The sequence below is a fragment of the Lacerta agilis genome, chromosome 10 (assembly GCF_009819535.1).
Source record: "Lacerta agilis isolate rLacAgi1 chromosome 10, rLacAgi1.pri, whole genome shotgun sequence".
Taxonomy (NCBI): Eukaryota; Metazoa; Chordata; class Lepidosauria; order Squamata; family Lacertidae; genus Lacerta; species Lacerta agilis.
In genome coordinates this window covers 14,672,625-14,687,770 of record NC_046321.1, presented here as the reverse complement: position 1 = coordinate 14,687,770, position 15,146 = coordinate 14,672,625, and the positions used below count along the sequence as shown (strand labels likewise).

At 43.3% G+C, this 15,146-nt stretch overlaps 1 protein-coding gene across 1 annotated transcript; it reads left to right on the top strand.

Moving 5' to 3' along the window:
* The first annotated feature begins 11,361 nt into the window (after positions 1 to 11,361).
* LOC117054101 (perilipin-3-like) lies at positions 11,362 to 15,099 on the top strand. Its single transcript, XM_033162563.1, has 5 exons — positions 11,362 to 11,456; positions 12,397 to 12,466; positions 13,076 to 13,271; positions 14,066 to 14,148; positions 15,061 to 15,099. The coding sequence occupies exons 2-5, from the start codon at positions 12,407 to 12,409 to the stop codon at positions 15,097 to 15,099; spliced, it is 378 nt and encodes a 125-aa protein (XP_033018454.1). The 5' UTR covers positions 11,362 to 11,456; positions 12,397 to 12,406.
* The last annotated feature ends 47 nt before the right edge of the window (positions 15,100 to 15,146 follow it).

Genomic DNA, 15,146 nt, shown 5'->3' with positions numbered 1-15,146 from the left:
AAGGGCTCCATTGCCATAAATATCTGCAATCCGCGTGCATTTGTGTTTGATTAATTGCCACAGCGTAGTAACAATGCTCTGCAGTGGTTCAGAGCTTTCAAATGCTTCAGAGGTCATCGGATACACTTTTGCTTCTCTCTGCGAGCGTGTATATATGTCGTAAGCAGTAATAGGGCCTCAAGCCTGTCTTGAAGCAATGAGCTTTCATACCCTCCAAGTGTCAGGATTTTCCAGGGACAGTCCTGGAATTACGAAAGCCACTCCAGCTTCTGATTTGATCCTGGAATGTGGCTCTTTACCCTGCTGTTGCCGAGCTCAGGGAAGAGGATAAACCAGCACTTGTTCTAAGCAGTGGTGGTGGCAGCTGCGAAAGGACCCCCCCCCCGTGTCTCTATTTTCCAGGGGTGTCCCTGATTTAGAGAAGCCACCCCGGTTTCTGACTTGCTCCTGGAATGCCCCGCTTTCCCTTAGGATGTCCCTATTTTCATTAGAGAAATGTTGGAGGGTATGGGTTTATGTGACACCTGAGCCAAGGAGATATGTAACTCCTTACATCTGAAGGCATCTGAAGGCAGCCCTGCACGGCAAAGTTTTTAAATGTGTACTTTTTCTGTTTTTATATATGTTGGAAGTCACCCAGAGTGGTTGGGGCAACCCAGTCAGATGGGTGGGGTATAAATATATTTATTATTATTATTATTATTGAATAGGATGTCCCTATTTGGAGAAATGTTGGAGGGTATGGGATACTGACTTGGGGACACTCCTCACCAAATGCACAAGATACTGTTACACAGCTGTCAACTTTTCCCTTTTCTTGCAAGGAATCCTATTCGGAATAAGGGAATTTTCCTTGTAAAAAAGGGAAAAGTTGACAGCTATGCTGCTAGCACACATCGTTCAGGTAATGCATAATCAGGCAGATGATGCTGTATACCAGATGTGGGGAACCTGTGGCGCTCTGGATGTTGCTGGACTTCAACTCCCATCATCTCTGACCATTGGTCATGCTGGCTGGGGCTGAAGGGAGTTGAAGTCCACCAACAAGCTCTGGCAGGCCACCGGACCCCCCCAGCCGCTACTGCTCTATATCCTGAGAGCAGACTCCCTCACCAAATTTGTGGACCTAAAGCCATCCCGCCTATGAGTGATTCTTGTCTGCAAAGTGGGTGGCACACTTGTCACAGCAGTCGGCATTTATTTGTGATTCAAAGGAGAGTCAACTGAGTGTAGAGATCTACAGCACATAATGTTGGGAAACTGTCTATTTAGAGATCTAGCCAAGATCTGACCCAAAGTGGGGGAAATTAAACTTGACAGATGGACCATTTCACACAGCTCAGCGCTTTGCAGTATATGCAAACTATTTTTGAACACAGCTGCTCAGAAAGAGCTTGTAACATTTTCTTAGACGTCATAGGCACCTGGAAAAACAACAACTGGTAATCGGCTGAAATTGAGGCTTGCTAATATTATCTGGGCTCACTGAGTTTTGGATCGCACTGCCAACACACACACTCTCTCATGACTTTTAGCATCTGAAAGACTAGCTGTATTTCTACATAGATATAGATATCTCAGTCACACACACAAAGTGAAAAAGCGCTTAATTTTAAATATTACAGTCACATCTTTATCTTATTTAGAAAATGTATTCATTTTTCTATTGAGCTATGCAATTTGTAAGTTCAAGTTTGTGGCTCCTTTGTTCCATGGTACAGCATCATTTTCAAAATCAATCTTAACAAGCAAGCTACTACAAAATAAGGAAGCTGATTATATTCAGCTACAAGCCAAGCTATAGTTAAAGCTATGGTTTTCCCAGTAGTGATGCATGGAAGTGAGAGCTGGACCATAAAGAAGGCTGATCGCCTAAGAATTGATGCTTTTGAATTATGGTGCTGGAGGAGACTCTTGAGAGTCCCATGGACTGCAAGAAGATCAAACCTATCCATTCTGAAGGAAATCAGCCCTGAGTGCTCACTGGAAGGACAGATCCTGAAGCTGAGGCTCCAATACTTTGGCCACCTCATGAGAAGGGAAGACTCCCTGGAAAAGACCCTGATGTTGGGAAAGATGGAGGGCACAAGGAGAAGGGGACGACAAAGGATGAGATAGTTAGACAGTGTTCTCGAAGCTACTAACATGAGTTTGACCAAACTGCAGGAGGCAGTGGAAGACAGGAGTGCCTGGCATGCTCTGGTCCATGGGGTCATGAAGAGTTGGACACGACAAGCCAATTGCAAATGACCAATAATTACCTTGTGGGCTGCAGGTTTGATGAGGGCTTTCAGCAAGTTTTGATAGATGCTACTAAGATGGCCAAGGAGCTAAAAAATACTACCAAACTTTGAGAAAGAGCAAGTTAGAAGGAGGAGAAAGAAATGACTGTTTGAGGATGAGGCACCACAAGATTCCAAAGCAAAATTTCAAAGGAGGTTTCCACTATGCTGTCTTAGACATGGCCATGCAATCTGTTGAAGAGAGATTCCAAGAGCTACAACAATATAAATCCCCGTTTGACTTCCAGAATGATATATACAGTAAATAATGTCAGACTACTGAAGGTCTGCAAGAATTTGGGAAAAAATCATTGATGCACAATAGAAACAAAATATATTGATGCTAAAGATCTGTGCTTATAGTAATAGCTCGAAGACTTCCGAAGTCCATGCCGCACAGGAAGTCATTCTCTTCACGCCACAACAAAAACCCCTGGTGTCAGTGTCAATTGGTGAATGCAGGTTCTCAAAACTCAAATTTATTAGAACTTCCATACGCTTTGTTGAAAAATAGACTAGCTGGCTTGGAAACTTTATCAATGGAACATGCCCAGACATCAGCACTTGACCTGAAGGAATCAGTGACAAAATTCACAAAGGAAAAGGCATGCGAGTGAGATTTTGATGTCCCTGAGACTGAAACTTTAAAGGGACTTCAATTTTAACACCACAGTTCACAAGATTATTCAAAATGATTTGTGTGCTAAAATGTTTGGTTGTGGTTTTTTTGTATTTGAGAAGGATAAACAGATATGGTTCTATTTGTATTCTTGCAATATAAAGTAAATTTAACAGTTTCTAGTTTGTGCTTTTCATTTTTTTCGACAAGACATCTGTTTTTGAAAATTGAAATTAGCAGAGAGAGAGAGAGAGAGAGAGAGAGGAAAAAATGGGATGAGGGAAGCAAGCAAGCAAGCAAGCAGTTAACCTTGCCTAGGGGGCACAAAATATTGTGGCACCAGCACTGCTCCTAACAACTCTTCACACCCTTAACAACCTACAGTTCCCGGGAACTATAGTTCTCTGAGGGAAGCCAGGACCATTTGAAGTGCTATGACACAGCTCTAAAGATGTAGCCACACTCTCTAGCCCTTAAAGTTCTCATCTGATGTCTGTATCTGAAGGATTTTACAGTGTTCCTGCACTTCATGGTTCATTCTGTAGCCCGCATTAAGCTGTGAGTCATCTACTTAGGTTTCTGGTTGGGGGGGGGGGAGAAAAGGAGGAGGAATAAATACATAACCTTGCAGCAGGAGCAGCAGCTTCAAGATGGAAATGCTCAGAATTTTGTTCTCCAGGAGAGCAAAAAGAATAAAAGCAATCAGGTGTAATGGCAAATGGGAAGCAGGAAATATTTCTTCCTTTTTATTCCTAACACTTATGCAGTTGTGGGTGGCAGAATAACTTTGAATTGCAAGCAATTCTTCTAAATAGACTTGGTAGAATTCAGTTCCCCTTTTAGGATTACTATGGTGTAATTTGGGGGCGGGGGTGGGGGGTGAAATTGAAGTTGTTCCTAGCCACCCATCAGCTTCTATGCTTCCGGCTATTCATTTTATTAATACAGTTTTCCCCAGCTCACCCTGCATGCAAGGATTTATTTGCTCACGTTGGGATTTATATATCACATCCTGTATTATGACTCCAACAAGCCTGCAGCTTTGGGGTTCGTGTATGTGCCTCAGCGATACTGACCTTTGCAAAGAAAAAAGAAAAAAAAAGGGGTAGTGATAAAAGTCTAGTTGCAGCATAAATTCTGCAACAGTATACTGGGGTACACTCATGATTAGAGGCATTCCACACATTATGTTGTTACAAATGGGGTTTGGCCAATGTGTGTGCATTGCAGAGGGACCTGCAGCTGATCCTGGCTTCCCCCAGTGAGCGTCCCTGCATCAGGCACGGATTTGCAAATGTTTGCTTCTCATATTCACAATTTACATGCTTTTTAGGTGACCACTTAAGAAACGTTAACATATGAGGGTGGAGGATGGCTCAGTCGGTAAAGCACGAGACTCTTAAACTCAGGGTCATGGGTTTGAGCACCATGGACTAGATGATCCTCGTGGTCCCTTCCAACTCTACAATTCTAGACAAATTCAAAGACATCACCTTGCCGACAAAGGTCCGTATAGTTAAAGCTATGGTTTTCCCAGTAGTAATGTACGGAAGTGAGAGCTGGACCATAAAGAAGGCTGATCGCCGAAGAATTGATGCATTTGAATTATGGTGCTGGACGAGACTCCTGAGAGTCCCATCAAACCTGCAAGAAGATCAAACCTATCCATTCTCAAGGAAATCGGCCCTGAGTGCTCACTAGAAGGACAGATCCTGAAGTTGAGGCTGCAGTACTTTGGCCACCTCATGAGAAGAGAAGACTCCCTAGAAAAGACCCTGATGTTGGGAAAGATGGAGGGCACAAGGAGAAGGGGACGACAGAGGATGAGATGGTTGGACAGTGTTCTCGAAGCTACTAACATGAGTTTGGCCAAACTGCGAGAGGCAGTGAAGGATAGGCGTGCCTGGCGTGCTCTGGTCCATGGGGTCACAAAGAGTCGGACACGACTGAACGACTGAACAACAAGACATTCTCGAGCCAAGTAATGCATATAAAATGTAAGAATGCATGTATCTGGCTAAGGTGTGCATAAAAATGTGACGATTAGTGAAAGATGCATTATACAAAAGGGAAAGATGCATTGGGAAAGTTAATACAACAACGTGTATAATAGGAGAAATTCACACAAACATGCATGTAAATTTTCATGAGGATATAAAAATACGTAAGTAAAACAATGCTAACTGTTGCGGAGAGCCAGTGTGGTGCAGTGGTTAGAGTGTCAGACTAGGACCTGGGAGACCAGGGTTCAAATCTCCACTTGGCCATGAAGCTTGCTTGGTTACCTTGGGCTAGTTAGGCCTCTTAGCCTGACTTACCTCACAGGGTTTTGGTGGGAATTAAATGAGGAGGAGGAGAACCATGTAGACCACCTTGAGCTCCTTGGGAAAGGGGTGAAATATAAGTGCAATAAATAAATAAATGTGGAGAACCATATTGAAGACCGGGGGTGGTGGGGTGGTGGACAGAATAGTACTGAAATTGATAGATTTACCCACCCCTACCCGGGAGTTGCACATCCTATTCTGAAACTAAACTTTATGAGGATTATGACGAGTGAAGAAAGAATGAAGTGTGCCTACAACTGTAAATTTTTAAAAGTATGCCAGCTCTCAGAAATTTGGGAGATCTCATGCATTGCCTTCCAGAATCGCTAACTGTCCAGATCTCATTTCCCAGGATTCTTTGGGAGAAGCCATGACAATTCAGCTGACAGATAATAAATCCAATGTCAGTTTGTAGTTAGGATCAGCTGTGAATGATGCCCAACCTCCCTACAATATGTCTCCATGGTAACCTTTGCTCAGAAAGCACTGGAGATGTTTAGTGTCATGCCAAAAAGGTCAGCATCTTGCAAACAGAAATAAATTAAGGGAAATTGTTGTGACTCAGAGGCAAAAAGTCTACTTCAGGGTGGCTGGACATCTAAAGCTATGAAGCACCTTCTTTCATTTGATTACCTCTTGAAGTAGAGAAGTGAATATATAAAGATATGGGATGCCGGGTCGTAGATTTCACTACGTCTCTTTGAGCGTAGCTACATGTAACAAGCATGTTTATTTGTTTTCTTGTTTCAGGAAACATATCCTGAAACTCTCAGGGTATTTATTCTATTCATTATTGAATACATATACTGCCCTGTATCTGCAGGTCTCAGGGCGTTTCGCAGACTAAAGGGTAGCTTACAATTAAAAATAAGATAAAACAAACAACTTCAGAGAGAGAGAGAGAGAGAGAGAGAGAGAGAGAGAGAGAGAGAGAGAACAATTTAAAGACTGGATAAATCAGTACTGTACTAAGGTAATAATGTACGGAAGTGAGAGCTGGACCATAAAGAAGGCTGATCGCCGAAGAATTGATGCTTTTGAATTATGGTGCTGCAGGAGACTCTTGAGAGTCCCATGAACTGCAAGAAGATCAAACCTATCCATTCTCAAAGAAATCAGCCCTGAGTGCTCACTAGAAGGACAGATCCTGAAGTTGAGGCTCCAGTACTTTGGCCACCTCATGAGAAGAGAAGACTCCCTAGAAAAGACCCTGATGTTGGGAAAGTTGGAGGGCACAAGGAGAAGGGGACGACAGAGGATGAGATGGTTGGACAGTGTTCTCGAAGCTACTAACATGAGTTTGGCCAAACTGCGAGAGGCAGTGAAGGATAGGCGTGCCTGGCGTGCTCTGGTCCATGGGGTCACGAAGAGTCGGACACGACTGAACGACTGAACAACAACAACAACAACAACAACAACAACAACAACAACAACAACTAAGGTAAATCTCTCTGAGAAGGAAATACTAAAGGCAGAGCACCACAACTGCTGAGATTCTTTCTCAGGTAGTTCCCTACATTCAGCCACCACCCATTTGCAGTTAATGATGATGATGATGATGATGACATACCCATTATCTTTCCCCTAGTTTGCAGGGTGGTCAGGATGCAGGCATCCACAGGGACAATTTTCAGCAGAAAAATGGCAGGAGGGTGGGAGTTAAGAAGTCTCTCTCCTCCCTCCTTTCTGAGAACCCCCTTCTCTTCCCAACTTCTCACTACAGTGGAACCTTCCTGTCTGTGTGGCACTAAGAAGAGAAAGAGACAGAATAAGAATTATGGCATAAATAAGCACAAATGTGGACAGTTCATCTCAGTATTGTCTATTCCAGGAGGTGGCTCTCCAAGGTGTCTCCAGAGGCAGATTTAGGGCTGCATGACCAGTTCTGCTGCACTGGGTGGTGATTCTACTGGGTGCTGCAGGGTGCTGCAACTATGACATAGTGAATTGAGCAGAACAGAAGGCGAGAGTCGGGGACGGGCAAATTTTGGCCTTGCACAGGGTGCTGCTGAAATCTGAAAGACCAACGTCTGCCCCTGGTGTCTCCCATCCACCACCTCAGCTTTATAAGCAGGACAAAACCCAAGACTCTCTGCTTCCAAAAATGTGCTCCAGCATTGCACCACGGTGCCTGCCCACCCCCCTCCTAGGCTTTTGTATGGAACAAAGCAAATGCCAAGCCTCTTTCATGGATTCTTTTCTCTGCCAGCTTCATTTCCTATGAACTTTAGAATTGTTCAGACCAGATCTTAAGAGAAGATTGTGTCATCGTGCTTCGTACTTTGGAAGCTTTCTGCTTGCACTTAACCAAATCAAAGCCATGGGAAATCATTTCCCTTTGCAAAGCAACTGAGTATCTTGACATTTATCGAAAAGCTGCTTAGGAGGATTCTAAAACTCCATTTTTGTTAAAAGCTGTTATATAAATGTTCCGCATTTTAGCATCTGGGCAGGGTGTCTTCAGAAGGCAGGTACACACTGGGCTTATTTTCTCTGTATTAGCCGACTCTACACACATATATAAAATAGCAAGAAGAAAGGAGAGGTTTGTGGTGGCTTTAGCTGGTTTGAGAAGCTCTTGGAAATCTAGATTCGCCAACTTTCGTATGAGCCCTGCAGCTTTTAGCAGAAATCATTCAACAGGAACTTTCATTCAATGGAAAGATGACGATTAGATAAACCTGAAACATATGAATAGGCAGAGCCTGGAAAGCTCATTTTGAAAAGCAACTAGTTCAAGATGTCCAAAAAGGAACCACCTCCTGTTCGTCCCTTTACAAAACAGACTAGTTTGGTTCACATTCAGATCACAGTTCAAATCAAGTCATTGGTGGTTCCAGAGGAGAGGCAGGAGGGCAAACACCCTCCTAAACAAGCATCTCACCCCCCACTTGCCCACCTCATTTCTGAACTCTCGTCATTATCATATACGGTTATTTTTCTTTCTTGCCCACCTAGAAATATACTTTGCCCCTTCTGTGCCCTCCTATAATTCGTTTTTTTCTGGTGTTGCCACTGGCTCAAATTCATTCAAACAATCCTCAGCATCCCCCTGCCACAGTATTTAGAACGTCACAAGATGCTGCGCTGAACTATAAAACAGCCTTAAGCAGACTAAGGAAACGGTAAATGGCGTATGCAGTCGAATGTGAATTGCTTATTTCCCCCAGCAGTTATGATCTTCAAGTTTAAAAGTCAAAGTGTCTAAGTAGTATTAAAAAACAACAACACTGGTCGGTAAAGCATGAGATTCTTAATCTCAGGGTCGTGGGTTTGATCCCCCACATTGGGCAAAAGGATTCCTGCATTGCAGGGGGATGGACTAGATGAGCCTCATAGTCCCTTCCAACTTTATAATTCTATGAACTAATGAAAAAAATGTATTTTAATGTTTAAATGTATTTTAATGTTTGATGGAAGCGGCCCAGAGTGGCTGGGGAGACCCAGCCAGATGGGCGGGGTACAAATAATAAATTATTATTTATTATTATTATGAACTAGAAATCCTTCAAAGTTCTACTTTGAAAATGAACTTAATCCATGATCAGTTCACTTGACAATTATGGGAATGACTTTTGAGGTTAGTTCAAAGATATTTGAACACATTTGATGACCTTAATTAAACCTAACTAGCCCATTCCAAGTAGTTTGCATACAGTTGCCAACTTTTGCACTGGACGCTGTCAGCTGCAGGTGATCAACATCATCAGCCCTGTTCTCAGGTATCACTTGTAAGAGTAACCAATTTGCAACAGTCCCTTCCTTATTTTTTGTGAGAATGGAAGAGAGTACTCACAGTGCAAATGTACATTCAACTTGCCTTCCCCAATGCGAAGGAACTCTCCAACATTTAGGAGCAACAAGCCATTTAGACTTGCTATACAGAATTGTCCAACATACCTAACCAGTTCTAACTGGATTGTGAAGGAAACCACATCCATTCAAATCAGAAGGGAACTGCTGTTAGGGATTGGGGGAGAAATCTGACTTGCATTCACATTTAAAGCCAACTCTACCCAACAAATAAAAATAATACCTAATTGGCAGTTTCCTAAATAATACACAAACTGAAATGCAACCATCCTTCAAAATTCACACGACTCCAAATTTTGCAATGCAATTCTCCAGCTAAATAATTTTTACCAACATGCACATACTGGGGCAAAATGAGAATATAAATGCATACATTAGTGAAAAGAACATACAAAAATGTATTTCATTTGGGAAGGCTGCCTGGTGATATTAGGAGAATATACCTTAGAATTTCCACGAGGTGGTTTTTTTTCCATTTAAAAAAATCAAAGTTTTGTGAAAATGTGGCAAACTAAAGTTAATAAAGGAAATATATTCACCCTCAGCTGTTGTTATAATCTAGGCATGTCTCTTAAAGAGATAGGTCACACATTTTGCTGAGTAGGTCCTTTGTCTCATTGCAAAGGAGACAGAAACAGCAAAAAAACTTACACAGCTACATTAATTGGAGATGATCTCAACCATGGAATGTTACAGAGAGAAGCAAGTGGGTAAACTCAAAGTAAAACTGGAAATTCAGTAAAGGCACCCAGCAGCCCACTCTCAGATATATTAACCCATTGGGGGACTTTCCTATCTGAATACAGTGGATTTTAATTAAATGGTTTTGCCTAGTCCAACAATGCATACTTCAGTATCACCATAAGAAGACTCCTGCTGGATCGGGCTGAAAGTCCCATCACACTTCAGCATCCTGTTCTCACAGTGGTGAACCAGATTCACTGTGGGAAGCTTGTGCAGCAGTGCTCTCCCCACCAGCAATTGGTCATGGAGGCCTTCTGCTTCTATCATACAACCACTGTGGCTGGTAGCCACAGATGACTTTGGATATCCTTAGGGTGGAAGGCTACATCACCTTATTGCTTCATATATACTGCCATTAGAGACAAAGAGTAGGCCGGACAATATTTCCTCTTTGTTAATTGGCTCCTGTAGCAACAAATTATATGTTAGGTAAGTTTGTACCTGTGAATTATCATTCAGGTTGTTCTTGCTGCTGTTGTAAATAGATTGCCAGAGCAGCCGCCACCCAGTACTGTCAGGATCCTGATGTGTGTGTTGTGATCCAGATCAGATCCCTGGCACTGGGAGTTTGCATTGGATTGGGGCCATAGCAGGAGCCAAAGGGTAAAGTCTACACCCACCCACCCACCCTACATTAGGGGCCTGATCTAGAATCCAGACTCCTTGGGTGGAATGCAATGTACAGTACATTCTGTCTGAACAAGCATTTCAGCTTGCCAAATGGAATGATCCCCCCTCCCCTCCAGGCTGTTCAAAGGGATCCCCTGACTACCCCCCCCCCCGAAGCCATTTTGAGATGCATGGAATGTGTGTGTGTGGTGGGGTGATGTAGAAGTTGGGGAAGCCCCATGCACAAGTAGAAGTCTTTGTGGAGGCCTTCCTGCTGATGGATCTCAGTAGGTGAATCCTGCCCCCCCCCCATGTTGGAAATTTGGGTAGAAAAATAAAACAATTTACTGAGAATTTGCAGCTATGGAATCTGGCCCTGCCATCACAGCCACATGCAGAACATTCTGCAGGTGTTCCTAAGCTATTAAGCAATTAAAGAAGTTGCTCTCTATTCATGCTATCCCAAACCATCTACAAGAGATGGCAGTTGCCTCACTCACCCTGTCTAAATACGCAACGGTAGACCAGGCTATTTTGTCAGCTGACTACCTTAAGCATACTAAGAGCAACCACTGCTAAGCCATTAGAGGCTGAAAGTTCTGCAGGTGTTTCCATTAGAGGCCGTTAAGTGTTTACAGGGTTAGGTCCTAATTAACAGACCACTATCTTCTTCACTTAGCTCAATACCTTATTCCTGAGTTGCTGCACATACAATAGTGAACCATTTATAAAACCTGAGCAAAAAGTGGCTTCTTCAAGAAAAATCCATATCCCAGGTCATCTGCAATCGGAGACCTAGGCCACTGATTGCAATACCTAGAGAGGTTGACCTCTCTGCAAAGGTCCCTCCCATATTCCTGCCAACACCCTCTTATTCTTTAGGAGATAACATGCCCCTTTCTCTTTGGTTCCTCGAACTGTCAGTGTGATGGCTTCCTTCCCCACCTGATATATAAATCAGCTGAAGAGGGTTGTGGGAGCTATTATAGAAGTGCTTGGCTAAGTAAGGGGCTTGTGTGGGTTAATTAGAGAACATCTTTGGACTTTAGCTGCAAAAAATGTAAGTTTTTTCTGATTTGCTTGTTGTGTTGCTGACAAAGGTGTGGATATGTATCTGTCCTACTTACGATGCTGCCTACTATGAAGTGAGCTGAGAAAGGCTTTGGAGTCCTTAAGATTGGGGTAGCTTGTCTATCTCCCTTTTTGAATGCTTATAGGCTTATTTTGGCTACTTCATAAATTTCAGGTTCTCATGTTCTTTCTGCCTTATTTCCGGAAGGCCTGTAATTTGGGGGCTTGTTCACCTAGCTTTCTCCTCTTAGGGCAAGTCTCTGCAAGTCCTTCCAATATCTCTTCTCTGTTCCTTTTTATCGTGGAGTGAAAGAATGGCTAATGCAGAACTGTGCTGTAACCCTTTTAAAAAGACCTTCTTTTTAAAATATGTATTATCCACCCCCCCAAAAACCCCTCTGACTAACAATAAAGCAAGACTGCATCTCTAAGCTGGGGGAGAGCTGCACCTGTTGAAATGCTACCTGTTAGGTTGCTGTTCAAAGCTTTTCCTGTTGGGAGTGAAAGTGGGCAAAATATTAATGAGGAAGGGGGGAGGACCAAAGGTGTACATCTATTTTTATTCAACCACTGACTGGGAGAAAGTGGGGATGTGTTTGGGGGTATGTTTTGCAATGTGGGGTTGGAATAGTTACAAACTTCCATGAAAAACGGCGGTGCAGAGTAATAATGCTGCTGCCAGTAGGTGGCGGCAATGGGGCCTTGTCTTCAGGCCTTGCATCATTATTAAACTCAAGAAGACGCTGTTGGAAGCCTTGCTTGGCTTTTGGGACTCTGAAGCACTTCCCTGTCTGGATGCCAAGCCAAGCTAGAACAAAGGGAATAAACTGCCTTCCTCATAAAGGCTTTAGGATGAACTTCTGGCTTGTGTTGGGATGTCTTTTTGTGTGAAACGGGCACAAATGGATTTATATTTCTGGTCTTCCAGGTCCAGACCAACAATGACTTCTAAAAGTCAAGAAAGCATTCCAGCTCCTGAGACTAAAGAAGAAGTACAGCAGGTATGTTTCTCCTATCAGGTCCTACTACCTTTACGTACACAACACACACACACACACACACACACAGCCTTGAACTTTTGGTTAGCAGGCATCTTGTTGGCATTTGGTGTGCCGGGGTTCTGGTGTTCTGGTGTCCTGGCACAGCTCCCCTCCATGCCTGGACTCTTTAGCCAGAAAGCTCCAGCCTGAATCCCTGGCATTTCCAGCCATCCTATACATTAGCTGACAAAATATGCCTTCCATGATACCCCGGAGAGCTACTGCTAGGACAACATTTTTTTGGGCAAACTATTGTCCTGACTTTCTATAAGCACTAAAGAAGTTGTGTCCTGAAGTACAAAACACGTGCCTCTCATATTGAGCTATGGCAGCGTTGAATATCTAACAACTGAAAAAAAAAAAAAAATAGGCAAGGTAACTTGAAACTTGGTGCATGGATTAATCCTAGCGTAGAACTGCTACATTTTTAAAGTTTGGAATTTAGTCCATCTCGACACTAGCTATACTGTGATTTGTCTAGTTAGGTACAGGCCATTGGTAGAACAAGTGTGTCCAGAATATAACAGGCCACTGAGGTACTTTACTGATGTTCTCTTACCACACCTCTAGGATGTCCTCAAGAGAGCTACCAGTCTGCCTCTGGTAAGCTCCACCTATGATCTGGCTGCCTCCGCTTATGCCTCAACCAAAGAGAACCACCCCTATGTGAAAGCTGTTCTGGATTTGGCCGAGAAAGGTGTGAAGCATGTCTCTGATATTGCTGTGAGCGGTGCCCAGCCTCTTCTCAATAAGCTTGAACCACAGGGTAAGTAGGCTGCATTGGAAATGTTCCGATCTTTTTCTTTTTAAATAACTTTTTCCTCCATACATACAAAATTAAACCCAAATGAAACCAGTGTAAAAAAAGCATAAAAATATCAGAGATGACAAAGGGACCCATTTATCCATTCTTTGTCAAGAAAATTGGAGGCACCTATTACTAGACACATTAAAATGTCTATTTTCACCACACTGCAGTGCCAGAGAGGTCCTGGGAGGTTAGTTGTATTGGTATAAAATGATAAATGTCCCACCACACAATATAATAATGTTCTGGATCTTCTAAGCTTCTGGAAATTTGTATATTGTGGGTTATCTTTCCTGTGATTGCGAAGTTCTGTACATTTTTATACCACAAATAAATTGCAGTGCCTGCAAATTCTTCCATTTTTGTGCGCCATGCATAGCCTAGCTGCTGCCAGAAACCATAGTACAAATTCTTTAGATTGCAATCTTTGAGGATGACCACCCATATATATTTAGAAGTTAATGCTGTGGGGTCATCTGCACAGGAGTCCTTGACGGCAGTAGATACTGCCTTGACACACATTAGACCTGAAACTTTTTACCAGTGGGCATTCCCAGCCATGAATGGGGGGGGAGGTTGCTCACATCTCTACCAGCAAAGTGTGTCACATATGATGCCACCTATGTGACATACTCTGCTCTCAATGTCCTCATTAGTATGTGGTGCTAGATCAATGACAAGTGTGTAGGCTACAATAAGCTCCCCTTCCACAATTCATGTGTGCACCGCAACTAAAGGAATCCTCTCTGTAGTTGCAGCAGCAAGCCACTATGCCTCAAAGGGCTTGGACAAGCTAGAGGAGAAGCTTCCCATCCTTCATCAGACAGCTGACCAGGTAGATTGCAACCTGCTCACACCTTTTCTTATGTCCAAGCATTTATTTAACTCTACTGTTGGAATATTGCGGGTGGCGCTGTGGGCTAAACAACAGAGCCTAGGGCTTGCTGATCAGAAGGTTGGCGGTTTGAATCCCCGCACAGGGTGAAGCTCCCGTTGCTCGGTCCCAGCTCCTGCCCACCTAGCAGTTTTGAAAGCATGTCAAAGTGCAAGTAGATAAATAGGTACGCTCCGGCGGGAAGGTAAACGGTGTTTCCATGCAGTGCTCTGGTTTGCCAGAAGCGGCTTATCATGCTCGCCACATGACCCGGAAGCTGAACGCCGGCTCCCTCGGCCAGTAAAGCGAGATGAATGCCACAACCCAGAGTCGTCTGTGACTGGACCTATCGTTCAGGGGTCCCTTTACCTTATCCCTTATTTCACTGGCAAAGTAGGTATGGAAATAATGCCTCCTCCTCTTCCTTCGTGGTGACTGGTTCTGCTGATAGCATCTAAAAATTCTACTTTATTGTTGGAATATTGCTCTTCATGCATTCCTGAACTTTGGGGAACAGATTCACAGCAAACTTGGATAAGAGGTTGCTTACCTAGTCACAACAATTCTGGTGGGTGGAGAGTGGTCACAGCAGTAAAATTTACTACATGGTAGGAGGTGATGAATAAAGCTGTTTTGTTTGATGGTCTGGCTTTAGGTTCAGTTACAGGTGGGTAGCCGTGTTGGTCTGCCATAGTCAAAACAAAATCGAAAATTCTTTCTAGTAGCACCTTAGAGACCAACTGAGTTTGTTCCTGGTATGAGCTTTCGTGTGCATGCACACTTCTTCATGCACACGAAAGCTCATACCAGGAACAACTCAGTTGGTCTCTAAGGTGCTACTAGAAAGAATTTTCGATTTTGTTTTGGCTTTAGGTTAGTTCTGATACGCAAGACTGGTGTCGTCGAAAGTAGCAGACGCAAAAGAAGCGGTGGCCAAAGCTGTGCAGGATGGCAAAGAG